This window comes from Zalophus californianus, chromosome 8 (assembly GCF_009762305.2).
Source record: "Zalophus californianus isolate mZalCal1 chromosome 8, mZalCal1.pri.v2, whole genome shotgun sequence".
In the NCBI taxonomy this organism is placed as follows: Eukaryota; Metazoa; Chordata; class Mammalia; order Carnivora; family Otariidae; genus Zalophus; species Zalophus californianus.
The window spans coordinates 19,391,224-19,418,729 of NC_045602.1; the positions used below are offsets into that span (position 1 = coordinate 19,391,224).

The 27,506-nt window shown below is 56.5% G+C and overlaps 1 protein-coding gene across 6 annotated transcripts in view; it reads left to right on the forward strand.

Annotated features, from left to right (window-relative positions):
* Window positions 1-27,506, forward strand: part of KLHL29 (kelch like family member 29) — a 304,257-nt gene that overhangs the window by 270,526 nt on the left and 6,225 nt on the right. For all 6 annotated transcript variants that reach the window (XR_003524852.2, XM_027623488.2, XM_027623489.2 and 3 more), the window contains 8 exons: window positions 7,814-7,952; window positions 16,963-17,165; window positions 17,884-18,143; window positions 20,544-20,742; window positions 20,899-21,081; window positions 21,223-21,403; window positions 26,588-26,781; window positions 27,148-27,292. Coding sequence is in view for 5 of the 6 variants with exons in the window: in XM_027623488.2 (XP_027479289.1) it covers window positions 7,814-7,952; window positions 16,963-17,165; window positions 17,884-18,143; window positions 20,544-20,742; window positions 20,899-21,081; window positions 21,223-21,403; window positions 26,588-26,781; window positions 27,148-27,292 (1,504 nt within the window). In the remaining variant the exon portion in view is untranslated. The remainder of the gene's footprint in view (window positions 1-7,813; window positions 7,953-16,962; window positions 17,166-17,883; window positions 18,144-20,543; window positions 20,743-20,898; window positions 21,082-21,222; window positions 21,404-26,587; window positions 26,782-27,147; window positions 27,293-27,506) is intronic.

Sequence of the window (27,506 nt, forward strand, 5' to 3'; positions counted from 1 at the left end):
CCCACGTGTTTAATAAGGAAACAAGTGGGTCAAACAGACACAAGGTGTCTGAAGCTCCCAGAGTCTGCCTCCGAAAGGGGATGTCCATGCCTCAGCCTTACTCAACTGTGGACTTAGCACCCCCAACCTCTCTAGAGCCCTCCCCACTCTCTACCCTGACCCCTGGGTGCTTAGAGCTCTCCAAGGTGCTGAACTTAGTTCTCTCACGTGGCCCAACTATCTGTCCTGGCCTCTGGACCCTGTAGTCCCTCTAGCCGAGAACCACCGCCCACCTTCCACAAATCTACCCTCCAGTGGAAAAGAAGCAGTGTCTCTAAATATGCTAGAGGTAGAACACAGTTTCGCAGAGGCACAGGGGGAGGAGCGAGCTCCCCATCCCCACCCCAGACAACAGATTCAACTCTCTCCCTGGGGCCACACACAAGTCTCATCCACCCCTGGTCCTGAGGACCAAGGCCCCTCAGGACACCCACCTCCCTGGTGTCAAGTTCTAGGCCTTGGAGTGGCCTCCTGCCTCACAGAGGGATTGTCTGGCCACCTTCCCTCCAAACCCCCGACCTCCTAGCTGCTCCCAACCCATCTGCTATGGCCTCCCTGGCACTTGCAGACCCCATCTTCAGGCTTCTGGTCCCCACAGAGCTCTTCAGTGTCCTGAGTTGACTTGCTAGGATGCTTAATTCACTGCATATCCTCCCGTCTTGGCTCTGGCACGTCAGCCTGGAGTCCCAGTTCCTGCAAGCTGTCTGCACACTGCCAACTCTCCTAAGCCCCAGACTTGCCACCAGGTCTCCTAGCCCTGACCCCCATGACATTTTCATCCTCTCTTGTTCAGAATGTGCCCATCACCCCTCGGCCTTCATCCTCAAAACAGGGGAAGGAACCGGGTGGAGGCGACTTTTCTGGGGGCAGAAAGGACTAACAGCTCCCAGTGTCCACCTAGCCAGGGCCCTTCCCTCCGACCGCAGCTTCAGGCTTTGCCCACTGGCCTTCCCTGCCCAGCCAGCGGTTGCCCCCACCTCTGCAGTATGAGGATTTTTTAAAAATTCTAAGGAGAAAATTTTTCATGACTTTTCTATCCCCTTGGAGCACCTGAGAATGTTCCCACTGGAAGATAAACCTCAGTTCTGCCCTGCAAATGCATATCATGCACCCCCTAGTGTATAGCCCTGGGGCAGGAACTGAAGGGACAGAAAGGCCCTTCAGTGCCAAATTCCACTGCCTGAGAAATAGGTCTTATCACCCAGCATTGGACAACTTGGGAAAGGCAGGCCGATGAGAGGTGGTGACTGTCCTTAGGGCTCTTTCCCTTTCAGATAAACGGTAGGAATTAACCTTTGGACAACAGGACAACCAGGAGGTGTCCTCACTAAAACTCTAAGTCAGGCAAGAAGTCTGAGTCTTCCACGCTTCCCTTCTCTAGAAGGACGCGTTTCCTGGATGGGCCCACCTGTGTGAGGCTGTCGGTAGAGGACTGCCCCTCCAACTCCGGGTGGGCATGCCGTCCGCAGGTGGTTTTATCCTGTCTTACCTAGAAGCTAGGGCCCAGCTGGTACTCCAGGTCGATTCTAAGCTGTTCTTTGGGAAAGGGGATGTATCTATCTGATCGGTCAGGGGAAGGGGAGGAAGAAGGGCAGCATTCAGCTTGGGAGCCTGTCCCTGACTGTCTGTGGCCTGACAGAGCAGCAACAACAGGAAGCTCTGTTTGTGGAAGGTCACCATTTGTCCCCGCAGTGTCTGCACACGCCGGTCTCCTCCACTCCTGGACAAATTATCCTCTGGGTATGCCTGGCACAGTCGTTGCTGGGCTTTCTCAGTATATTTCACAACTGCTCTGAGTTTATAATTTTTTCAAGTCCTTTATCAAATATGTGTCATAAATACCTTTGGAATCAGGAGCATTTATCACCTAGCTGGGTTCGTTCTTGAGCTCTGAAGAAAAAATTATTCGGCTGTACAACCTTTCTCGGGGCTCTGATTTAATGGACTTCTCTGCTGCAAAGCCACTGAAATGCGTTGCCTTTTAATATTTGACATCTCTTCCTCTTTATTACCACCTCAGACAGGCCCTTCTAGTCCAGCTGGAATGAGCCCATTAGTCTCTGACAAATAACTTGTGTCGTTTGGTGAAAAATATGCAGAAGCTCAGCTGCGATGTCATCTCCGGGGTTGGTTCTGTTTGTGGCCTCCCTCTTCTCTAAACAAAGCATCCAGGTCCAGGCCGACCCTCCCGAGGGTCCACTTTTTCTCAGAGGTCGCTTGCTGCTGGGTCCACGGAGCGAGGTTACCCGCCACTTATAACGGGGTTTGAGCTGGCATATTTAAGAGGTGTCCGTCACTGAGTGTCAAGAATTGGCCTCACAGCAGCACTGTTCACAGTAGCCCAAAGGTGGAAGCAACCCAAGTGTCCACTCACAAATGAATAGGTAAACAAACTGTGGTGCATCCATGTAACAGAATTGCATTCAGCTTTAAGAAGGAAGGAATTTCTGACATGTGCTCCAACATGGATGAACCTTGAGGATGTTATACTAAGTTAAATAAGTTTGTCAGGAGAAGACAAATACTACATGATTCCATGTGTACGAGGTACCTAGAGTGGTCAGATTCATAGAGACAGAAAGTAGAAGGGTCACTGCCAAGAGCTGGGGAGAAGGGAATGGGAAGCTATTGTTTAATGGGTACAGAGTTTCAGTTTTGCAAGATGAAGTATTCTAGGGATACTTACTAGAATACTCTGTAAATGTGCTTAACACTACTGAACTGTCCACTTAAAAATAGTTGTGATGGTAAATTTTACTGCAATTAAATTAAAGAAAAAGAATTAGCTTCAAACGCTACCCATAAAGGAGACCCTGACGGAAGGGAAGTTTCATGAGCCCTTGAGCCTTATCATTTATTCATGCTTTCTGTATCAGTTACCTCTTGCTGCATAACAAACAACTCTAAGATTTAGTGGCTTAAGACAACCACCTCTGATTTAGCTTGTGATTCTGGTCTGCACTTTTGGCTGGACTCAGCTGATCTAGGTCAGGCTCAGCCGATATTGGTGGGGGCTGGCCGAGGTGCATGGCTCATCTTTGCTCCATGTGGCCTCTTATCCTCCAAAAGACTCACTCAGGTTTGTTCATAGGGTGGTAGGGGCAGGGGTCCCAAGAGAGTGAGCAAAAGCAAGCAAATTTTCTTGAGGCTGTGGCTCACACTCACACGATGTCCTTCCAACCACATTCCATGGTCAAAGCAAGTCACAAGGGCAGTGAAGATTCAGAGGGTGGGGAAATGAACTGCACCCCTTGATGGGAGGGGAGACAAAGAATTTTTGTCATCTACCACACCAACTGTATGTATGCCAGGCCCTGTGCTAGATGTTGAAGATAAAAATATAAATAAATCACAGTCAAGTGCAGGAAACATACACGTAAATAAGTAATTACAACGCACAGTGTGCTCTAAAGAAATAAGCAGGGGATGCTGTGGGAGCAGGGAGGAGGGTGAAGAGCCAGGGGATGTGGGAGGAGGAAGGGGAGGAGGCAGAGGCTTGGGACACAGTAACACCTTAACTGGTACTGCAGGACAAAATGGTAATTAGCCAGAAAAAGGAAGGAAGAGAGATTGGAGCAGAGGGCAGGGAGAAGGGACATGCCTGGGGCGCAGGGAGGCTTCAGGGGGGAGTGGGGGAGTCTTGCTTCCCCTGCTCATCGTCCTTGATGGGTTTATTTAAGCAGGGAGGTGTTGCTGGGTTGCTGGATGGCTTAGGGCCAGAAACAGCCAGACATCCTCAGAGCCTGCTGCCCCTGACTCAGGAGAAAGAGGGTGGTGGCTCAGACAGAACCACCACCCTCAGGTGTTCCTGAGGCCAGGAGAAAATGGACAGCAGAGATTTCTAGGCGGTAAAAGAGGCGGGCTTGGTGTGGGGAGGAGAGGATTCAAGGGGGAGATTCGGTGACCTGGACCTGTGCTTTCAGCCCAGCAGTCTGGCAGCAGAGGGTTCCCCACTGAGGGGCAAGGCCAAGGGCAAAGTGCAGCCGCTGTGTGGCCAGGCAAGGGCGAGGGGTCCTGCAGACACAGGTGGGGCATCCCACCCAAAACCCGGGAGGCTAGAAAACAGCTCCCTGATGTCAGCCAGCAAGGAAGGACCCTGAGGTCCAGACTTGCCCCTCCTCCACAAGCCTGAAGCAGCCAGATTCCGCAGGGTGCCGGGGTGCTACTGGGGTCTACCCCAAAGGCCCAGCCCCTGCCAGCCCCCTCCCCGACGCCCGCAAACTGCCCCAACTGGGCACAGCCCAGCTGGTTGGAAAGCTTTCCCAGGACCCCACGTTCCCCGAGCCCCTCACACATTAAGTGGTTGTCCTTGGCCGAGGCAGGGGCCTAGGCAGGAGGGCAGCTTGTACCTGGAGCCGGTGCTGGCTTCCTCCTGTGGATCCAGGGTCATGCTGTCCCGAAACCCAGGCTCTCTCCGGCTGGGCGTTCAGCCGGCAGCAATAAGCACATACCGCCTGATCAATACTTGGAATGCGCTTGGGGCCCTGCTGTGAAAAGGAATCCCCTGGTGAGCACTTTCATAAATTGAAAATTTTTTTCCGAAACTGAGTAATCCTGCCCAGCTATTAAATCCAGATTTCCGCAAAGTGAGAGTAGAAAGCGCTTGCATTTAGATGGTGACCTGGACCTCCAAGCGGCCCCTGGATCCGGCCAGAATTCCCAAGACAGCAGGCGGCGCTGCGGGGCTGGGGCTGCAAATGGAATCTTTGCTGGGACCTTGGTTGGAAGTCCGAGCTTTCAAAACCAGAGTGCTTTGGGCCCAGGAGGAGTGGTAGTTTGCAACCGCTGTGTTCTCCTGGCCCCCTGGGCCTGGTTAATTCAGCGAGCCTGCGGGGCTGCATCCGTCCCTCACTGCAGCCTGACAGCGAGGAGGCAACGGAGCAGGTGCCTCTCGGTCCTTGAAGGCACTGAGCACCTAAAGCTGGGCAGCTTGCCCAGGGTCACAGAGCCAATGAGTGGCAAAGCTGCAACGAGAGCCAGGATCCCGGTCGTTGGAATTCCAGCCCAGAACCCTTTCACCCCCACGTGACTTCACTCAAAAAGCTGACATCACCACCTGGCTCCTGTTTTGGGGAACGAATTCAGTTGGTGGCTCTTCTTGGAGCTGCTGTGTGAGCGTAGCAAGGAGTTGAGCCTCAACCCAGCCCGACCCTGCGGGCTCCCCCACGGCATCGTACCCCCCCACCCCCGAGCCACGCGCTCGGGCTCCCCCACGGCATCGTACCCCCCCCCCACCCCCGAGCCACGCGCTCAGGCTGCAGGTCCTACCACCTCGCCTCCCGCCCAGGCCCCAGACATGGCCTCCTGCACTTCCCCCCTGACGCGTCCCACTGGCCCGAACCCCAACCCCAAACTGAACTCACCACCCCCTCCCTTCCCGGCATCCCTCCAGAAGCCTGGAAGTGGTCCTTGCACCTGCCGGCCTCCGCCTTCCCTCCAGCACCGAGGGCCACAACTTCCCAGCCTAAATACTTGTCTTCCTCTGTCCTCCATCCCCATTGTCGCTCGGGCCTTTGTCCCTTCTCACTTAGATCATGGAGCCGTCACCGCCATCGACAATGACATCATGCCTGCCACCCACTGAGGCCCACGGCTAACAATTTACCATGGGCTAGCTCATTTAACTTCAACGAAGGGGAAACCGAGGCTGCTGGGACACTTTCCCAATGTCACGCAGCTGATAGGAGGCAGAGTTCGGGTTCTCCCCGAGGCCTGGCTCTGAGGCCCAGCGCTCCCCCACCTCCCTCCTGGCCTCCAGCCTCCAGCCTCCACCGTTCCTCCCCGGCCTGCCTCTAACGGGGCTGCTAGGGAGATTTGTCCTGGCAACCAGATCCAAGCCTGTCACTCCCCTGAACAGAATCCCGTGGTTCCCTGGTGCCCAGAAGACTGAGCTGGAGCCCGCTTGCAAGGCTCTTCAGGTCTGAACCCACCTGCTGCCCCATCTCGTTGCTTTGTTCCCCGTCTGCCCCACAGGCGCCCTCCACACCCTCCACCTAGTGCTTCAGGCCCTGCTGGTCTCCCTCGTCCTTCTGGAGGCCCCAGCCAGTGCCCCACACACACCCCTGCAGGTGCCCTGCCACGACTCCAGCTCAGCCTGATGTGGAGTTGGTGGTGTGGTCAATGATTCAGCTCTGCCCACACAACTCAGACCCCCTTTCTCCCTGTCTGCCTTGGTCTTCAGCAGAACCAGAGCCCGGTATGTCCTCGCAAAGATGGACCTGCCTGGCCTCAAAGCCCACAAGCCCCTGCCCATCCCTGAGCCTGAGCTCAGGGATTTTCACCAGGCTCTGGGAATAGAGCAGGAGCCTCCAGCTTCATTTTGCAGATGTAGAGACAGAGTCTGAGAGCACAAGGGCTTGTCCGAGGACATACGGGTGTCAGAGGCAGAGCTGGGCTCAGGAGGGAATCCTGACAGGCAGCCAATGTCGGCCCATGTGGACAGAGACGACAGGTCAGGCTGAAGCAGGGCATGCTGGAGGGTGATTCCAGAACACCAGCCCGGGTGCAGCATAGACCTGAGGGCTCAGGGTGATGGTGGGGGGCTTGGAAGCAGGGCTCAGTTCTGCAGGCCCCCTCTCCCATTCACCTGCTAAAGAACGTAACCCTGCCTAACAATAGTCTAGGTCATTCTGGCCAAGAATCTGGCCTCTGATGTCCAGCAACCAGCAAGTAGGGAGTCCACTGGGGACGGGCAGACAAGGCAAAGCTAGTGGGAGCATTGGTCATCAGAAGGCCCTAACTTTCGCAAATGAGAGTTTCTGTCAGCGAACCAGGGTAGCTGTCAGGCTCTCTTCCTTCCCCATTCTGAGCCCTGAGGTGGGTCTAGGAGACAGCCCAGGTTTGGAGCCCACGGGCATGGGACACTCTCTGTGCCGGCCCCGGGTGGCCAAGACACCAGGCAAAGGTAGGTGTGCGTCAGGGTTGGAAAACCCCAGAGGCCACTTGGGGGGCACCTCTCCCATGGCAAAGCCCCAGCTGAGGGCGGGAGTCCGGAGAGAATACCCAAGGAAATGGGAGGAGGTGCGCCCAGCCCCCCACTTCCTGGCAGCCCTCCCCGACAGTCCCGGAAGTGTGCAACGGAAGTGCTCTGCAGGCCCCCGTTGCACCCCCTCCTCCCTCGGGGCCCCTCTCTAAGAAGCTCACCCTGTGCCACGGCTTGAGTGTCTAACATAAGGGACGCTGTTTTTGCAGGTTTTGTGGTTTTTATTCCTTTGAAGCATATCCAGCCCATCTTACATCACAATGCCATGCTTTACTTGGTATCCAATACATCAGCCCTCATTGGCACTTGGAGAACTCGCTCTGTAGTTATACGACAGTTTTTAGTTGTCTGTGATAATGTATTCTCTATGTTTCCAATTGTCAGTATGGGAGTCTTTTCCCCCAGCCTCTCAATTTCTGGGTTTGAGATATATATATATATATATATATTTTTTTTTTTTTTTTGTATTGTATTGTTTTGGTTTGGGGACTTTTTGTTTGTTTCTTTGGTTTTTTTGTTTTTTTGTTTTCTGTGGGGGTTTTTTTGTTGTTGTTGTTGTTGTTTTTTTTGCTTTTGAAAGTTGTTATTCCTTTGGTTCTGCAGCCCCTCCCAGTTGCTGCTTGTTTACGCATTGTTTGTGACTTCTTTTGACTGTCAGTGTTGAGCCAGTCTTGCCAAGAAACAGTATCAAGTATTTTCCTATTTCTCTACTTCTTGAAAAGAAAAAATTTTAATTAAAAAAAAAAAACTCTTAATGGGAACCTGGCCCTGTCTGTCTTCTCTGTTCTGCAGAAATGTTGAAGGAATTGAACCAGCAGCGCAGAGCGAAAGCGTTTACAGACCTGAAAATTGTTGTTGAAGGCAGAGAGTTTGAAGTCCACCAAAATGTTCTAGCTTCCTGCAGCTTGTATTTCAAGGACCTGATTCAAAGGTTTGCCTTCCTTCCAGCTGTGGTCGGGTCTGTTCCTTTGTAGGACGCTTTTGTGTCGCTTTTCTCCTCCCCTCTCTTGCAGGTTCCTGAAGCGTGACTCCCTGTCACAGAGCCAGTAGCCATCTCTCCTCCCCCCCCACCCCCGAGTACCCTCTCACACACAGCCTCAGAGCAGCCACGGCCCCCAGCCCGCCCCCATGCAGCTTTGCTGGTCACCAAGGGCCTCTGCCAGCCGTAGACAACACCCCTGCCCTGCCCCGACGATCCCGAGTTCTCAGTGGCTCACAAGCCCTCCGTGAGATTAGGAGGGCTGTGGACTCCACTTTGAGGGACCCCTGCACACTGTCCCCACTGGTTCAGGACAGGGTCCCAGGCACCATCATCACTGCTGTCGATAGTGACCTTAATGCCAGGAAAGCACATCGACCAGACTGTCCCCCAGCTGAGGAGCACAAGGTGCCCACGGTGCCGCTTTTCCACAGCTGGAGTCGGGGAGAAGAGACTTGTAGCCAAATCCTCATTCACGCTGCACGCCTTGATACTTGTGCACTGAGCCTAAACCAGCGTTGTCTGAGCACAGACCAGGTGTGTCCTAAACACGGTCTCTCTCAGCCTTTGCTCCTCCCCCCCCCCCCCCCCCCCCGCCCTCCGCCCCGGCTATTTCTACCTGAATGAGTTTTAATGGTGCATGAGCATCTTTTTTTTTTTCCATTATGTTGATTTTTTTTAATTTGTCTGCTTCATACCCTCGCAAAGAAGTCAGGGGCCACCTTCTAGCTCCTTAGCGAGGGAGAGCAGCCGAGGGGGCCGGCCCAGGGTAACGCTCCTGTTTCTCTCACCCATCAGCAGATTAATGCCGCTGCTCATTTTGCCTTGCAGCCTCTCCGGGGCGGACGCTGAGCCGGGACTGGGCTCAGAGTGGGAGGACAGGACCTCTGCTTGCTTCCCAATGCTGTGTTTGGACTTGCCAACTAACCCCAGAGTGACTGTGTTTTGTTTCAGGATGGCACACTGGCTGGCATCTCCTTTCCAATCTGTTGTGTCCTTTCACTTAGAGCTGAGCTGCCCGGCGTGCAAGCCCCACCCAGCCGCGCTGGCCCCAGCCATGCAGGAAGGGGCAGGCTCTTTGTGACTTCCAGTCTCATGGACAGCTTGGGGCTCCCGCCCCCAGTGCTTGGGTTCTCTCTGTCCGAGCACAGGGGTCAGGGGCATGAGCTCTAGGGTAAAGGGGCACGTCCAGTGGCTTCTTCAGGCCAAGGGAGGTCTTTGTGCTGCCACTCTTGGCAAATTCTGGTACTGGCAGTGACCGGCATCCTAGGGCTTTGGTCCCTGCTACAGACCAGCTGGAGAGCACAGAGCGGGCAGGATGCAGGGGCAGGTTGGTACTAAGTGATGGCCCAGCCCTCAGCTAGAGAGATGTGGGCAAGAGGAGCACAGGAGCCGTTTAACTGTCTTTAGAACCTCACACGTAAAGCCAAACTCTCGTACACAACAGAGGACACCAGTTGGTGGGAACCCAAAGTAGTGAAGGCTTCTTAGGCCCAGAAAGAAGGAGGAAGAACATTCCGGGCAAGGGGTGGGTTGCCCGGAATGTTCTAGAAGACAAGGAATGTTCTGGAATGTTCTAGAATGCTCCAGACAAGGCATGGATTGCCTGGAATGAAAAGCTGGGAAAGAGGCCGTCCTAAGCAGTGTGGAGGGGAAGATAGCCTTCCCAGAGATGGGTGTGAGCTGGGGTGAGATGGGCGGGCAAGTCCAACCCCTGGGCTAGGGCCCTGGGCTTGGTCTGAGGATGTGGGGGCCGTGAGGAGCAGTGGGAAAGGGATGTCCGCCTGAAGGTGAAAGACCTGTAGGATGTGCCTCAGGGGCCCTAGCCAGAAGTGATGGGCGCTGGAGCTAAGAGGCAGTCCCTAGAAGGGAGAGGGCACCCCCCTGGGAGCTAAGAGACCTGGGTTCTACACCTGACTCTGCCACTTGTCCTATGACCCCGGGCAAGTCACGTCCTCTCTCGTAGGCCTCAAGTTTTCTCATCTGTAAAACAGGAGGTTGGTTCAAACGACATCCAGGTTTCCTTCAGCTCCAGCATCCCAGGGTGGCGGTAAGGGGACGGGCACAGCCAGCCCTGCAGAGGCTTCCCATGTGCAAGCCCCAGGACATGAGAACAGTGAGGTCACAGGGTGGGAGGCGGGTCCGGGGACCAGAGTCAGGGCAGAGCCGGGGGCACAGGGGTGAATTGAGCGTCTGGCACAGCAGGTTTCAGCGTGGCTGAAGGATGCCCCAGCAGAGATCCCTGCGAGGCAGCCAGATAAATGAAAGATCTGAACGCAGAGAGGTCTGAGGTCTGGGGAGACCCCTTCAGCGTACAGGAGGCTCACTCAGGGAGGAGGGAAGGCCGAAGCCGAGCCCAGAGGCGCCCCTGTGGGCGAAGGTCACAATGTTAATTTGTGGCTGTTTTAAATTTTACTTCCCTCGTCTTTTTTTTTTTTTAGGATTTTATTTATTTATTTGACAGAGAGAGACACACAGCGAGAGAGGGAACACAAGCAGGGGGAGCGGGAGAGGGAGAAGCAGGCCTCCCGCTGAGCAGGGAGCCCGGGGCTCAATACCAGGACCCTGGGATCATGACCTGAGCTGAAGGCAGACGCTTAACGACTGAGCCACCCAGGCGCCCCTACTTCCCTCATCTTAACCTTGGCGTCCATCACCATTTCCCTCATCTTAACCTTGCCCATTGCTGCAAACAAATTCCTTCTGTGGGGAGGAAGGCAGACTCTGCAGAAAGGTGATTTCCTTTCTGGGCCGTGTAAAATCCTGGAGAAGTTCACAGTCTCGGTGGTCAGGGAGCAGCTGATGTGGTTGCCCTGTCATTTCGGGCTGCGACCCCAGCGACAGTGTGCAGCGGCCAGGATGGCCCAGCAGGAGAACTGAACCTGCAGCAGAGGCTTCGCTCTCTGGCAGCTGCACTAAAGAACCAGAGGGAGGAGGGACAGTCTGTGCCCTGGTCCTTCCTTTCCTGGGGGCCTCTGTGAGCACCGTCAGGGCCGGCGACCCACTGCCGTCCCCCAACCCGCAGACCTGGGGGCTCAGGCGGGGCTCCTGCCCACCTGCAGCCTGGGGCTGGCCACGTGGTCACCACTGCAGCCCCCCGCCACACCCCCGGTGTGGACACCCTCACCTGGCACCACAGGACAGACATGGGGCAATCAAAGTCATTCGGCCCTTTTAGCCCAGCACACAAGCAGGAGCCCCTCCCATAGGAAACCCTGGACGAGACAGGTCTCTGCCCTGAGGAAGGCCACAGCCTGATGAGGGGAACAGTAAAGAAGTAGGAGCAGGAGAGCAGACTGAGCACAGAAATGGGGTTTAGAGGCCCCCAGGCAGAACGCCCAACTGTGGGAAGAGGGGCGGTCAGGGACAGCAGGGGTGTCAAGGCCCAGCACGTGATTCAGCATCACTGGGGGGCCAGGCGCAAGGTGGCGACGCAGGGAAGGAGGCCAGCGCAGGAGGCCAGAGCCGGCCCGCGGGCCTTTGCTTTCAGCCCGGAGGTGCCGTGGTCAGATGTGTGTTTCTTAAGGACAACAGGCAGTGAGCGGGAGAGCCCGGTCTCCCGGCGTCCTCTCCTGACCAGCTCAGCTGCCCGTGAGCCCCGGGGCCAGGCAGATGTCCTGCCCGCAGCGCCCGTTCGCCAGGCCCCAGGCCGACCCCCACTCTGTCCACACACTCTGCCCTCACGTGTGTGTGTACCTTTGGTGTGGCTGCAACAGCTTCTCTCCATAGCCTTCTCTTATTTCGTTTCAAACTCTTCTTTTTCCGCTGATGGGGTCAAGACCCAGCCCACATCGTAGAAATGTCTAATGTCATCCTGAAAATCCTCCCACTAACCCTGAAAAGCAGGTAGCATTAGTATCCCCACTTTACAGATGAAGAAATTGAGGCCCAGAGGGTTTTAAGTAACCAGTACGTCTGGGATGGGAATTGAGGTCTGACTCCTAAGCTCGTGCTCTTACCATCCATTTGCTAACCCAGAGAAGAACAAAAAGGTAGTCCTTATTTGTGCATGAAGTCTAGACGGAAAGAAAGTGAAACTCGGGGTTGACAGTATGGACAGAGAGGCAAGGAAAAAGGATGCAGAGTTTGAGTGTGTGTGCACATGCGCCCTTGTGTATCTGTTGGAAACACTCGTAAACTGGCCACTGGATCTGCCCAAGAGGAGACACAAGTCCCACGTGAAACAGGTACCTAGGCTGAGGCCACTTGCCCCCTTACCCAGGAACAGGCCGTGTCCCTGGAGTGAGGAGCACGGAGGAGGCTCCGGGAGGCCATCGGGAAAGGCAGAGCCGTATTGAGACCCCCGGGCTTCCTCACCTCCCCTTTGTCGCCCCATCTGAGTCCCTGTGACAATCAGGGCTGAAAGCGCAGCAGGGAGAGAAGCTGTGGCTTTGTCTTCGGACGGTGCGAGGGATAGTGCCGCACCATCACTGCACCCCACCTGCCTCCAGGCTGGAGGGGGACCCCAGCACGATTCAGTGGGCTGAGCCCTGGGCTTCAGGAAGGAGGAAGGACATTTTGAGCAGACTAGAGCTAGTGGCATTTGGGGGTTATAGCCTCCAAAGTCCAGAGTCACTTCTCAACCCTGCTGAGCAGGACCTGGGTTGCCCTGGACTTTTGGGAGGCCATGAGGAGGTTCCTTCACTTATCCCCAGGAGCCGAGGAGCCCTCAGGGATGGTTGGTGCCATGGGAGGCATTGGCTACCCTCTCTGGCCGGGCAGCCTACAGGTCCCATCAGAGAGGACAGGGGTCGTCCTTCAGAGAGAGCAGAGGTACTGCCCTCCCTGCCCGAACTTCTGAACATGGCCCCCAAGCCTGGGTGTGGGCCAGGGTGTGGGAGAAAATGTCACGCCCCAGAGGAGAGCTGCCCCCTCATCACACCAAATGGGACAGAGACCTGGCATTCTACCTTCCAGCCAAAAGCCCCATCCCACCAAGTCTTTTGGAGCCAATGACACATTTGAACTCTATTCACTTTTTATAGTAAATGAAAATAGATGGACATATTGATTTGTCCAAGTTGATTTTCACAAGCCCCGTGTGTAGGCTCTGGGTTTTTCCATCATTCTTTTGGGGGAAGCCAAAGGGATCTACCTAATTGAGTGGCACAGATCCTGGATGTAGGGTTGCCCAACAGATAATAGGCAAGCCATACACCACCTTTCCCCTCCTTCCCTGTGAAGCTGGGCATTTGTGGGTGGCAGTCTGACCGTCCCCCTTTCCTGGTAGAAGAGACAGGTGTGGCTGGAAGACCAGATAATAAAAGGAGAGACTCACCCATCTTGAAGGCCAGCAGAACAACGTGAGTCAGATCCATGGCCAAATCACCACGGATGGGCCAGGGCCCGCCTGAGCTGTGAAAGTCCTTGGGACCCAGTGAGGCTCACGCGTGCCATGTTTGAGCCCTGAAGCCTGAGCTCCTAGGCATGCAGTGGGGTGGGAATCACATCGGAAGAGTGGGGTCATCCTCCTGAACAGGTCAGGATGCCACCCATATTCACCACCCACTCCATGACTGCCCCCCCCACCCACTACTGCTCCATGGTTCCCCCACCATTATTCCAGACCGAACTTGCAAAATGCAAGCATCTGATTACTGAGGTGTGTGAGGGGCAGATGAGAGACTAAAGTCTGGAGAGGGCAATTCTGATCCAGGTGAGCAAATTGCTGGTGGTGGCATCTCACGTGATCTAATATTGGGGATGAGGCATTCCTGGCACATCCACAGACCCAGGGCTGTCAAGCAAATGCTGTGTCCCATACCCTGTGAGAAGATGAGCCTAGGCAGTTTGGGTCTTCTAACAGAACCCACAGGTCCTGTGTGGGCTGGGCAGCACCGGCCTGCCCCACACGCCCATCCCCAGTGTTAGATTCATGGTCCAACCTGACAAGGCTACCACTGCCCATTCCTGCCCTGCTTCACCCCCCTCCGAGATCATGTCAGGACCCAGACTGCCCAGCAGCTCCCAGTGCTCCATGCTGCTAAGTGGAACAGGATGCTTGGACCCCAAGAGCCAGCTTAGGACAGGGACCGAAAAGTCATCTGTGGAAGACACAGCTCCCCATCGGTGACCAGGGCCACCCATCATGGACAGTGCCTCCCAGGGGATCCCTGCTCATAGGGAAGAGACCTAAGGATCACTGAGGTCCAGTCCCAAGACCGTCTGATGGTCAGTGATGGAGAGTTACCACCAGCCTCCCTCGGCCCCAAAGATGTGTGGACAATGAACACATATGTGCAGATGAGCTATACAAGGCCTCACAGCCTGGGGCCTCACTTCCTACGGATCTTGAACTCAGCCACCCAGCAAAGCCTCCATCACGTTCCCAAGTATTCCTCCATAACCAAGGGGAATGGTCATTGTGCCCACAGCGCAGCATCTGGCCCCAGGGGCCTCCACCCACTCCCTGAATGTCCTTGGCCCAGCAGCCCCCAGCTTTCCATGGGATCTTCTCACAGGGTCCTGAACAAGCAGAGATAGCTGTGCATCATAGGGAGAGTGGTCCTCGCCAACCCTGGACAGCACTTGTGATGGTTGACACCCCATGTGCCTCCTTGGCCATGCAGTCACCACCCTGTCCCCAGGACCCTCTCCCTGGCTCAGACTCTGGGCAGGACAAGCATCTCCCACAAGAACAGCCACACACATCCCATCCGACCCCACACTCAGGGCCATGGGCTCCCCTGGCCTTCCATCTGCCCAACACCCCTCCCCACAGGGTGATGATACTGGGGGTCCTCAGGGTCATGTGTCACATGCACTCCAGTGTGCGTGTGTGTGTGTGTGTGTGTGTGTGTGTGTGTGTGTGTGTGTGTGTGCGCGCAGCTCAAGTCCACCCCAGCCCTTCACTGAGCAGGATGATCTCTGCTGAAGAAACGTAGGTGGACAGGAGGGCCAGCCCGAAGTGGAGGCAGCAGTGGCTGGGGGGGCCTTGGGAGAATGTGAGCAGCCTGACTTTGGCCCACAGGCCCTGCCCTGGCCGTGGCCTAGCGGGACCTCCGCAGAGCACGAAGGGCAGGAGGAAAGGCTAGGCAGCAGCATGTAGGAATGAAGGCAGAGACGGCAAAGCCCGAGGAAGAGGTGGACCAGATGGCCCCTGAGGCCTGGGCTGTTAGATTTCTGTGCTTTCAAGTGATCATATAATGAACTATTTTTATACTTAACAAAGTTATCCAGGCATGAAAATCTATCCCGACAGCAGAGGACTCGGTGTGTTAAGTCACTTGAAAAGTCACACACACCGTGTATGTCTATGGGTTTGAGAAGGGGCTCTGCTCAGACCCTCGGCTTAGCCAGCACAGTTCCCGCTCCGCTTTCCCTCCAAGCCTGGAGGCAGGGCCCCCGCGGGCCCCGGTGACATGAGCCATTCTGTGGGGAGGGGAGCCCTGAATGAAGTCACAGCTTCCTCTGTTCCCTGGCCCCATCATATTGGTGCTTTAAAAGCCCTTGGTGGCCAGATTGTGGAGAACGTTGCTCTCGTGGGAGCATTTCAGGTTCTGCTGGGTAGAGCAGTCTCCTGGGCAAGGTGTTTTCCAGCCTCCAATTTTAGTATATGTGCTGCCGAAGCGAGCACGTTTTCCAGCCTCTATCACATAAACTCTCCACGGGACTTTAGACTTCATGCAGTTCAATCCTCTTGTTTTGCAGAAGAGGAGACTGAGGGCCCAAGAGGCAAGGTGGCCCGCCTGTTGGTGGCAGGGCTGGGGCACGCAGGTCCTCTAGCTCCCTACCCGCACAGGAGTCAGCCTCTCTTGGGGGCTGTAGCTGCTGGACACCTCCACACCCCCAGTGCCAGCCACAGGAGCGCCCGAGGGACCAGCCACAAGTCACCAGTCTTGCCCCCTGGCCTCCTCAGGAGTGGAGAGTTGGCAGAGGTCATTGCCCAGCCTCGGGCAGGAGCAGGCTCCATGCAGGACTGGTCAGAGTGGTGGAGATGGGGTGCCAAGCCAATCACCTCTGAAAAACCTGCCTCCTGACTCTTAACGCTCTGGGTGTCTTTCCTCCTGGTCACTTCTGTATTGGTGTGATTCTTGCTTCATCTTATCTGTTTCCTTCCAGGTCCAGCTTTAGGGCGCGGCTGCCAGGCCTTAGGAGCCTTTGCAATGGTTTCGTATTTCTGTAGACACCAGATACGAACATATTTATATATTTGTGTCCCTCCCCTGCTCCCCCAGTTCACAAGCCCGATGCACACTCTACACGCAGGCCACTCTGACCTCTGACCCCGTGCTCCATGTGGCAGGAGGGCCCCGCCCCGGGCCAGGTCCCAGGTCATGGCTGCTGGCTATCTGTGGCGGAAGTCCTCGGTTGTCCCCTTCCCCTCCCCCCAGCTCTAACCATTCTGTCCGTCTATCTCGTCTCGTCCTCAGTTTCAAAGCAATGTCATGAAGGGCTTCCTTTCCATGCCTAAAAGGAAACAATATGTTTTGGGAAGTAGGTGGGGTTGGACTCAGGGTTCCGGGACAGCTTGGGGCGATCGAGGGGCGTCTCCGGATTGGCTGTGTTCACAGCCGGGTGGGAGCCTCAGTCACACAGGCGGCTCCCCCCACCGTGGAGGCAGCCGGGGGCAGGGGGCCCCCCTCCCCGGGCCAGGACCTGCTGGCCGCGTGTGGCCGAGATGCGGGAGCCAACCGCAGGGCGGAACCGTATTGTTTCCCTTTGAGGCCAGTCCTGGTCCTCGTCCCCATCCACAGCTCATGCTTTTTGATTTGCATCTTTTTTTGCATGGACATGCCAAGTAGTGATAAGCAGGGTTTTCTGTTCTTTTGGGCGTCTCTGGTCAGACTCTTCTCTTTCAGATCCTGTGTCAGGTCGTTAGGTTCAGGTGTGTCATTGCTGTGTCCCTTGAGTCCTAAAATGAAGGGCGTGACCGAGGCGTGCAGGGAGATCTAGCCCTGTGAGGAGGCGGCGCCATGGCCGCAGCCGGGCAGGTAAGGGACACCCTGGTCTCTGTGCCTAGGTCGGTGCAAGATGGCAGCCAGTGCGGCCGGGAGAAGCTGGAGCTCGTCCTGTCCAACCTGCAGGCCGACGTCCTCGAGCTGCTGCTGGAGTTCGTCTACACAGGCTCACTGGTCATCGACTCAGCCAACGCCAAGACGCTGCTGGAGGCGGCCAGCAAGTTCCAGTTCCACACCTTCTGCAAAGTCTGTGTGTCCTTTCTCGGTGAGTCCAGGGCGGGGGCGCGTGGGTCGCCGCATGAGGGGAACAGCCCCGATGGGCCCCAGAGTTTGAAAATAGCCAGGATCTAGAGGGGGAAAGGCTATGTGTACGCCTCAGGGTGCCGCTGGATCTCACAAGGCAGTTTGAAGAGGAAACTTCGGATAACTGTAGGCACCGGCACAGACCTGGGCACGTCCAGGCTAGAATAACCATTAGCCAGGCCTCAGCAGAGCTGGCAAGACTGTTGTCAGGCCTTGAGGCCAGGTTGGGTGAGGCTGAGGCCCGTGGGAGGTGGCGGGTGGGCATATGAGGGGTGCTACTGCTGGTGCGACCCTAAAGTGGGAGCCTGTCACAGAGAAGACATGGTCAGTCTCCGCGTGACCCTCGCCCCCAGCCCAGGCCCAAGCTCTGAGGCCCACAGCCACGAGGAAGCTCCAAGCCCCGCACTGACGCTCCATACCTCATACTCTCCATCTTTCTGCCAGGACCTGCAGGAGCAGAGGGAGGCCCTGGGGGAGGCAGTGTGAGACGGGGCGGAGGAAAACCCCGAGGGTGGATCCACAGTTCCAGGGACACCGGAAACGGTCTTGTGGGGACCCGGAGGCTGAAGGCAGGTCACAAGGACATGGGCTCAGAGAGGGATCCAGAGTGTCAGGCGATAGGAACAGAGGGCCACACTTCCAGGGCCCTGTGGTCAGTGGTCCTGTGCTCTTGCCTCCAGAGAAGCAGCTGACGGCCAGCAACTGCCTGGGGGTACTGGCCATGGCTGAGGCCATGCAGTGCAGCGAGCTCTACCACATGGCCAAGGCCTTCGCGCTGCAGATCTTCCCTGAGGTGGCAGCCCAGGAGGAGATCCTCAGCATCTCCAAGGATGACTTCATCGCCTACATTTCCAATGACAGCCTCAACACGAAGGCCGAGGAGCTCGTATATGAGACTGTCATCAAGTGGATCAAGAAGGACCCCGTGGCCCGTGCACAGGTAGCCCCCCACCCTGCCCGCCACTTCCCCCTGGGTCTGGGGCCCCCGTGCAGGGATGGCATCTGGAGCAAGGCTGAAGGGAGGTGGAGGTGGCAGGATGGCCTGCTCTGACCATCAGTGGGAGCATGTAGGAGCCAGTAGGCCTGGGCAGAGGAAGGCCAGAACGGCTCCTGTGGGCCGCAGAGAGGTGCAGGGAGGGAGGAGAGGTGAGAAGCCAGTCACCAGAGGGTTCCCAGGGCTGGCCTTCCACCTGAAGGAGACTCAGGCCAGCCAGAGGCCGCAGGGCCTGCAGGGAGAAGCGGGTGCCCTGGGGCTCCCGTGAGCTCAGACCCGGCAGGAGCAGCCCCACCAGGGCTCTGCTTATTGAGAGGGTGGGGAGCACCTGGGCCAAATGGAAACCGTGCTGGAGATGGGAAGCCACTGTACACGTCACGGGAGGGAAGGCAGGTCCCTCAGAGGGGACAGCTGGGGAAATTGGAGCCAGAATCCAGGGCAGAAGGAAAGGAGCGCAGGGTCCCCAGGAGGGGCATCCGAGTCACCAGAAATCAGTCGCACCCCAGCTGAAGGCCTCGCTCAGAATGGAACCGCCTTGATTCTAACGTGTGAGGGGCCCCCAGGAGTTAGTGCAGACACAGGTAGCTCTCAGGAGAGCTCAGAGTCCACCTGGAGAGCCACAAAGGGGAGGCCAGAGTCGGGGAGGCCAGGGCCCAGAACACCCCGAGGCAGTCGAGTGGCAAATGGCAAGGGAACTTCGTTGTGTGGGGAGCAAGAAGTGGCACAAGGGAGGGAGGATGGGCCAGGCGCTGGGATCAGCAGCGTGGGGCTGGCTGTCCACCCTGGCCGGGCCACTGAGCCCAAGAGGAGAGGGTCCTCTGATCAGGTGGGGAGGAGGCAAGGTTCATTTGTGGAGGAAGGCAGCCAGTCAGCTCGGACAGCCCCACCTCTGTGTCTCCAGCCCAGCCCTCTGTCTTTGATTGTCTACGGCACACCTGTGGCCAGCATCCCCCAGCCCCTCTGATTCATCCACCCCCAAAGTGACACGGCTTGTGTCCCTTCCTTCAGTTCTGCGCATTACACACAACAGAAGCCTGGATTCCTCCCATCCCTCCTGTGTGCGTCGGGCCACAGGCCACCGTCACTTGCCGACTTCCTCTCCCCAGTCAGGCCCCTCACTGCACCGGCATTGCTGAGGGGGTCTCCCGAGCGGCTGCCCTGCCTTCTGTCTTCTCCATCCCCAATTCAGTCCCACCCCGCAGTCCGAGCGAGCAGTCTTCCTAAAGAACACATCTGATGGTGTAATGTCCTTGTCCAAAGCCCCCTGGGAGCTCCGTCACGCACCCTGCGGGAAAAAGCCCACCAGCCCTGGCAGGCAAGGCAAAGGGGGCGGTCAGGCTCTGGTCTCCTTCACCTCTCCGGTGTCACTTCCCCTGTCCGCTTACCACGCCCCCCACCCCTCCCCCACCAACAAGAATCAGCTCCATAGAATTCCCCAGATGCACCTTTCTCCTTCATGCTCCCATGTCTCTGCGTGTGCTTCGGGCGTCCTACCTCCTCTCCACCTGAGGCCTGGAGAAACCTGCAGCCCTTGCGCACCCAGCTCAGCCAGCGTCCGCTCTGGGAAGCCTCCTACCCTGCACACCCACAACTCCTAACCAGACTGCTCCTCGGGGCCCCACTAGCGCCTTCTACGAATGGATCCTCCCCCAACCTGCCGTGGTACTGCGCGCACCCCAAGCTCAGAGACTGGGGCTTACTGGTCTTACTGACACTCCCACAGTAAGGGTGTCACCAATCATTTGTTGCATGAAACTAAAGCCAAGTGGTGAGCAGAGTTTGCCAGGCAGGAGGGGATTCGAGTCAGTTCGTGCAAAGCCTTCAGTGCAGGTGAGAGGGTCCGGGTGCCAATCTGAGGCCGTGGGATGCCCCTTAAGGGGTTTGTAGGCATTGGGGAGACTCAGACTCTGACGGGTGTGACTTGCAGGCCTCATGGTCACTCTCAGCCTTCCTGGGCCCTCCCACCTGTTCTTGACTCCCTGCCCTATGGACACCTCTTCAGGGCTCAGGATCCTCACTTCAGTTCCCCCGCAGCCTGGGGTGAAGCCAAGGCCGGGGACCTGGGAGGAGGCAGGAATGAGGTGCCGAAGAAGCAGATGGATGGTTCGCCCCAGGGTCAGCTGCAGCACACCCAACCTCCCCCATTGCTGTCCTCTGGCTGATGGGAGCCCCCCCATCACTGTCTAGGCCGGGGTGAGCCGTGTCTACACTCTCAAGCCAAACGCGGACTGGAGTTACCTGGGTCGTGCGGTACCACACCGGTCCTTCCTGTCTTCCCAGTACGACTCGCCAGAGGGGGCTCCATCTGCATAATCTCATCTACCCTGTGTCTCCCTGACCCTGCAGTATGCAGCGGAGCTCCTGGCCGTGGTCCGCCTCCCCTTCATCCACCCCAGCTATCTACTCAACGTGGTGGACAACGAGGAACTGATCAAGTCGTCAGAAGCGTGTCGGGACCTGGTCAACGAAGCCAAACGCTACCACATGCTGCCCCACGCCCGCCAGGAGATGCAGACGCCCCGAACCCGGCCCCGCCTCTCAGCAGGTATTGAGGGACAGGCCCCGAGCTCCCCAAATGCGGGTGCCGTGGGGTCAGCCCGACTCTGGGTGGTCCCCACCCCGCTCCTCCACGGGAGGCGCCAGGTGCGGAGGCTGACAGCGTTGGGATGTGTCCGAAGGCTGGGCATCTGTGTCCCTGCAGGTGTGGCGGAGGTCATCGTCCTGGTTGGGGGCCGTCAGATGGTGGGGATGACCCAGCGCTCCCTGGTGGCCGTCACCTGCTGGAACCCGCAGAACAACAAGTGGTACCCCCTGGCCTCGCTGCCTTTCTATGACCGAGAGTTCTTCAGCGTAGTGAGTGCCGGGGACAACATCTACCTCTCAGGTGAGGCCCCTCGGGGCTGGGCTGGGCGCCGGGCACAGACTTCCCAGGGGCTTCTCTTCCTGCCCCTGGGGCTGGGCCAGCCCGGCCTTGGGCCCCTCCTCACGCCCCGCCTGCTCTCTGGACCTCCCGTACTGCCTCCAGGTGGCATGGAATCGGGGGTGACGCTGGCCGATGTCTGGTGCTACATGTCCCTGCTCGATAACTGGAACCTTGTCTCCAGAATGACGGTCCCCCGCTGTCGGCACAATAGCCTCGTCTACGACGGCAAGATTTACACCCTCGGGGGACTGGGCGTGGCAGGCAACGTGGACCACGTGGAGAGGTAATGAAGCCCCGGTCTCGAAAGCCAGAATCATGTCGCTCCTCCCGCCCAGCACCAAGCCAGCTGAGGCCAAGCGGAGACGGGACATTTATAAGGCGACAGTCGCGGGCTCTTCAAACACAGCAAAGAGGGAGGCCTGAGGGTGCTGGGAGGGCAACAGGAAGGATGGGAGCTGCCCCACCCCTGAGATGGGGCACTCTTGTCCCATTCAGGGGTCAGACAGGCTGAAGGCAAGAGACGCACTGTGGGCTTGGCTGGCCTGCCCAGGCAGCTAGGAGGCACCCCGGGCCTGGAAGTACCAGCCCAGAGACTCGCGGGGGGTGTAGGGCAAGGCTGCAACCGATGGCCCACATGGGTGCCTTGTCCGTCGCTGTGCCTCCATGTCCCTGCCGAGCTTGGAGGTCCCACACCGGGGAGCCCCTTCCTCCCTCTTTCCCACCCATCCCGGGAAAGCTGCTTGCAGCACGGGGAACAGTCACTGCACGCAGGTCTGACCAATCATCTGGAATTCTCCAGAAGGGGATACAAAGCAATGGGCCGGAGAACGGTGCCTGTGAGCCTGCCCTCTGCTGGAAGTCCCAGGCTGGCTTCCTCACTGAGGCCCACGGACAACTGGCCACACAGAGTGTAGGGATCGGGTGTAGGCAGGGGGAGCACAGGCTGAGGCGGGCACTTCGCGGGGTGCAGATACTCCATCTTTCCTTTGAGCTGGAGACCATTCCTGCCGAGAACAGACACCTGGGGGAGAAGCCACAGGAAGAACTCAGGAAGGCTCGTGAGTCAGCAGCAACCAGGGGAGGCCTCAGAGCAGTCCCGCTTTTGGAGAAACTAGTGCCCCCAAGGGAGGGCAAGTTAGGCTGAGCTGGCCCCAAGTCCCAACCCAGGAGGGCGCAGCTCAGATCACCAGAGCCCTTTCTCCACGTCCTCACCTCCTGCTTGCCCACCACCCTTGGCCCACGTCATCAGCTGTCACAGAAATCACATCTTCCCATGTGACAGCATTTTGCTTATGGACCCACACGTACCCCTCAATTTGTATTTTTCCCTCCGTGGCTAATTGGACACTTGACAAATGTTACGGCAAAGATAGTTCGGAGTGAGACAAGCTCTGGATGTTCACTGTGGGCTTTTAACTCCCCCAAGTGGAGCCCAGAGATGGCTCAGTAACGACATTTAATTGTCATATTGATTTGGAGTTAATGGGGAATCCCTGTGTGATTATGAGGATATTAACACTGCAGCTGAACCTGGGTCAGCCCTGATGCTGACAGCCTTCAGTGGGGCCTGCTGCACGGCCCTTACGTCCCAGGGCTTCCAGAAGCACCAGCTTCCAGCCGTTTGTCATCCAATAATAAACACATGAAAAAGGGGAGGTTTTCTATGTAGGAGTAAACTGAGCTAGATCTGTCATCCTGTCTTGCTTTTGTCAGCTATTTTTAATCTCCTAAGATGCTGATTACTCATTTTGCAAACTTATACTTGTTGATAAATACAGGGATTTGTTCGAGGATCAAATGCACCAAGAGGGGGGAGAAGCTCCACTCCCCTTGGGCTCAGGAGCTCTCCTCCAAGGCCTGGTAGCAGCCTCTCTGGCCTTCCCCGGGGGACTGGGCCTTTGTTCCACTAAGAAATATCAGCTGGGGCACCATGTGAGCAAGACCAGCCCGGGAACCGGGAACCTCAGCAGATGGGGGAGCCGTCCAGGACAGCAAGGTGCCCTGAGCCCTTCCTCAGCCCTCTGATATCTGGCGGCTGTCCTTGCAGGGAGAGGACGCAGACCTGAAGACCTCTGGGTGGCGTGCACACAGGTGGGGTGGAGGTGACGCCCACCGCTTCCCGAGGAACATAACCGCAGCCCCTTTGGGCAAGTAATTTCTGCACCACATGGTGGCAATGATGAGAATTCAGGGTGACAAGAAGGTCAGGGTAATGGGGACAGACGCGAGGGTGCTTTGTTCCCCAGGAAGCACTAATGGTACAAATTGCTCTTATATTGATAATGAATGAGATATATGGTACATTATAATTATATTACATTACTGTATTACAGGAATAGAGCACGATTATATAATTATAGATTAAAACAACAGTGCAGTAGACAAACCTGTATTATATCATTATATAAATAACTGGGTCTAATACTTCATAGCAATATATTGCACTAGCTGTGGTTCCCGGATAAATGATAGCAGAGAGCCTCACTCCACAGGGTCATTTGCATGTCATTAGCATATCCTTCTCAAGCAGGAAGCTGACAGATTGAGCTGACGGAGGGCTTGTGGCTTGGCAATCAGCCACCTGGAATAACAAGCTCTCGGGAAATTCGCATTTGGCGGAATGTGCCATTATACCGAAAGTCTGAAGACTAACAGCCACATAATCTTCCACTGTCACCCAGCTCCTTCTACAGGAGCTCTTTGGATCTCTGCCATATTGGCTTAAAAAACAGCCATCTGAACTTCTGACACTGTCCAAAAAGACACTTACTCCATTGCCTGTTAGCCACATATCCTTCGTCCGGGGCTTAATTGAATCAGCCCCTGCTGCCCTGTAAGGTCCTTCAGCCTCTTCTCAAATCCTGAGTCTTTGCAAGCACAGAGCTGGACATCTCGCCACTGCCCCCTCATCCCTGTCTCAGAACCAGGGGCACCAGCTAAGAGAGGCCATCTTCTGGATCACTAAGCCATGACCTTGTTATGGCTCGAGCCCCAAGGAGCCTCATGGGGAAGAGTGGGCTCTGCGTGCTTCCCAGGAAAGGTGTGCTGGCGAAAACCCAGCCCACGGTGGAGGCCCCGCCTTGGGTCCAGAACAGGCGACTGAGCCATGCGGTGAGCGGGAGATGGGCCACCAAGTAAGAGGTCCAGAGTGAGTGCTTGTAAGAGCAGCCCCCGGGAGCAATTGGCAGAGACGCTGAGAACGGAGATCCACAAGCTGCCCAGGAAGACGTCAGATCTCCCAGTTCCTTGGCCAGTCTGCTAGATCCCAAGTCTGTCCCTCCCAGCTGCTTTCTGCGGTCACTTTTTCTCCCGCTTTGTCTGGTACTCACATTCCATCATTTCTCCATGCTCTTACTTTGTCCTGCCATACATACGCCACAGATCTCTTCAATCCTGTTAACTCTGCCCCTTCTCCGTGCCTACCCCTGGGGGCTTAACGCTGGTGGAGAAGATCCCACCATCTCGTAGATTGGCCCCACCACAGACTGAAGTCCTCCAACGTCTACTGCATCCTTCGTGCTGCAGGGCCCTTGTCCTCAGTTTCACCCGCTCTCAAGAGCATGTGTTTCTCATCTCCTCCTCCCGTATCAAGGCTCTTATCCCACGGATGCCCATATCCCACCAGCGTGGGCTCCTGCTTCACAGAGCAGGTGGCGCCTTCAGTCAAGAAGTCTCTCCTCTCCGTGTCATCGCCGCTGAGTATGGACTGACTCTCACGCCATCCTTGCCTCCCTCTCTCATGCCCGCATGGACACCACTTCCCTCTCCACTCTGGATCCAACCTGCATCCCCCCACCAGGAGCCTCCCTTTATCAGCTTTCCCCTCTCTTTCATCTGTATTTAACCTTCCCTTACCCATTTGGGCTCCTTCCTACCAGCCCGTAAACACAAGTAAACCTTTCCCCCTAAAATTAAAACAAAACCCACGGTGTACTGGAGCTCGTTCATACTGGCTCCTGAGAGCTATTACCTTTTTTAGTAACTCTGCAAGCCAGTTGTTAGTTACTGGTATTATTAAAAATTAAAGTGTATAAACTTAGAACTAAATAAATTACATTATAAACAAAGGTAATCCATACTCAATACACATCACTATTTTTTTTTTTTTTTTTTTTTTTACCATATTCTGTACCGTCCGTGCTCTGGAGGTTAGGTGTGTCCGCTGTGTCGGTATGTGGTGGGGGTTCTGTCCAGCGGTGTGCCGCCGCACATCTCCTCCTAGTGCCACGTTCAGCCATGTGCCATTGGTAGCTTGAAATCAGCCGACAGGAGTCACATCACAGAAATCAGCAAGTGCTACATAGCTGGACTTTTTCCCTGGGGAGCTTGTTTTTAAACATTTATCAGCATGCCACCAATGAAAGCCATCTCTTAGCTCCAAATGCCTTTCTAGGTTCTACCTTCTCTGCCCCTTTTCCCAGCTTAGTTTCATCCAAGTCAAGTCTCTAGCTGCCATGCCCACCGCCTTCCTTCCCGTTCACTCCTTGATATACATATAGCTCTGCACGTTCCATTCCACTTAAAGTGCCCTTGACAAGACCGCCAGGAACCTGTTTGGGACTTCTTGACTTCCCACCGCATCCCCCACCCGTGGAGCTGTGCCCTCTGTAGCACCGCCACTCCTCCAAGGGCCCCCTCAGCTCCCCTCTTAAAGGCCGGCGTTTCCCCCAGAGTGTCCTCAGCCTTATTCTCACCCACCCACTGCCTGTGAACTCCCTTACCTTCTGTTTCCATCGCGTTGCCAGTGATCCTGAAGCGGAACGTATAGGCTGCACATCAGCTGCGCCCCGCACATCCCCCGTTGGTTACCCACAGGTCCTTTAAACTCCCCATGAATAAAACTGAAATCATCTCTCTCCTCCAAACTCCCCAGCCTCAATTCCTGTCCCCTGAGTGGTGCCCCCTCCTTCCGATGCCCCACGCCTGAGACCCTGAGTCATCCTAGGTAACTCTGCCTTCCTTAATGGCAACATCAGTTAAGGATTGAACCCCATCAGTTCACCTCTCCTTCTGGTCCCACCTCCTCTTGTCCTTCCCTGGTCCAACCTGCTGTTTCCCCAGTTTCCAGCTCAGAGCCTGGGTGTACAGGAGATGCTCAGTGCAGCACTGTTGGGCAAAAGGGTAGAAATGAGCTGGATAGAGAAGGATGAAGGGGCCTAGAAGCTGGGGAGCCCTATGTGAGCAAAGGAATGGAGACAAGAATCTGCATAGGGGTTGCGACGGGCAAAAAAAGAGCCCACGGAGGTTCAGGAGGAAGGCTGAGAGGGCCAGGTTGGGCCAGATCCTAGGGGGCCTTTAGTGACTCAACCCGAGTGCCCCCAGCTGTGTGTGATCTTGGGCTATGCCAGTGATGCCAAGGGCAGGAAGCAGATGTTGGTGCCCCCCAATGTCCGCTGCCTTGGTTGTCAGCCCCGCCCCACACAAAGCCCACCACTGATGCTGAGTTCTTTTTCTCCTCTCTCGACAGGTACGACACCATTACCAACCAGTGGGAGGCTGTGGCCCCTCTGCCCAAGGCCGTGCACTCTGCAGCAGCTACGGTGTGTGGTGGCAAGATCTACGTGTTTGGTGGTGTGAACGAGGCCGGCAGGGCTGCAGGGGTCCTACAGTCTTACGTTCCACAGACCAACACATGGAGCTTTATCGAGTCGCCGATGATTGGTGAGAGCCAGCTCTCTGCTCAGCCTGGGGCCCGTGCAGCATCCCCACCTCAGTATTAGCTTTGTCTCAACATCCCAAGCCCAGAGGGCCAGCTAAGCCCAGTTCTGCAGACCCACGTCCGGCGGCTGGGAGGGAGCGGCAAGCCCCCAGGCCGGGCAGAGCTGCAGACCCCACTACCGGGACAAAGGGCAAGCTAGTCCGCGCACCAGGTGCCTCCTGGCCCCGGGCCTTGTCCTCGGGTTAGCCACTGACATTGGCGGTCCTGCCAGAGCCCGTCCGCTGGAGGGCCTACTGGCAAAGGAAAGGGTGGGGAGGGGGGAGGCCGGGAAGAGATGCCCTGACCTGCCTGCCCTGCTCTCCTCACAGACAACAAGTACGCTCCCGCCGTCACCCTCAATGGCTTCGTTTTCATCCTGGGCGGGGCGTATGCCAGAGCCACCACCATCTACGACCCTGAGAAAGGGAACATTAAGGCAGGCCCAAACATGAATCACTCTCGCCAGTTCTGCAGGTGAGGGCCGCAGGAACTCGGCTGGGGTGGGAAGGAGGCGGGCAGGGAGGGAAAGGCTGCAGGACAGGTGTGAGCACAACAATGACCACCCGCCATTGGATGACCAGAGCAATTCCCAGGCGCAGCGCCCACCGGCCGCAGGTGTGGCTATGAGGGCCAGGGCAGACTGGGAAGAGCCCGGGGGCAGCCCTCGGCCCACAAGCCCCACCGGGGG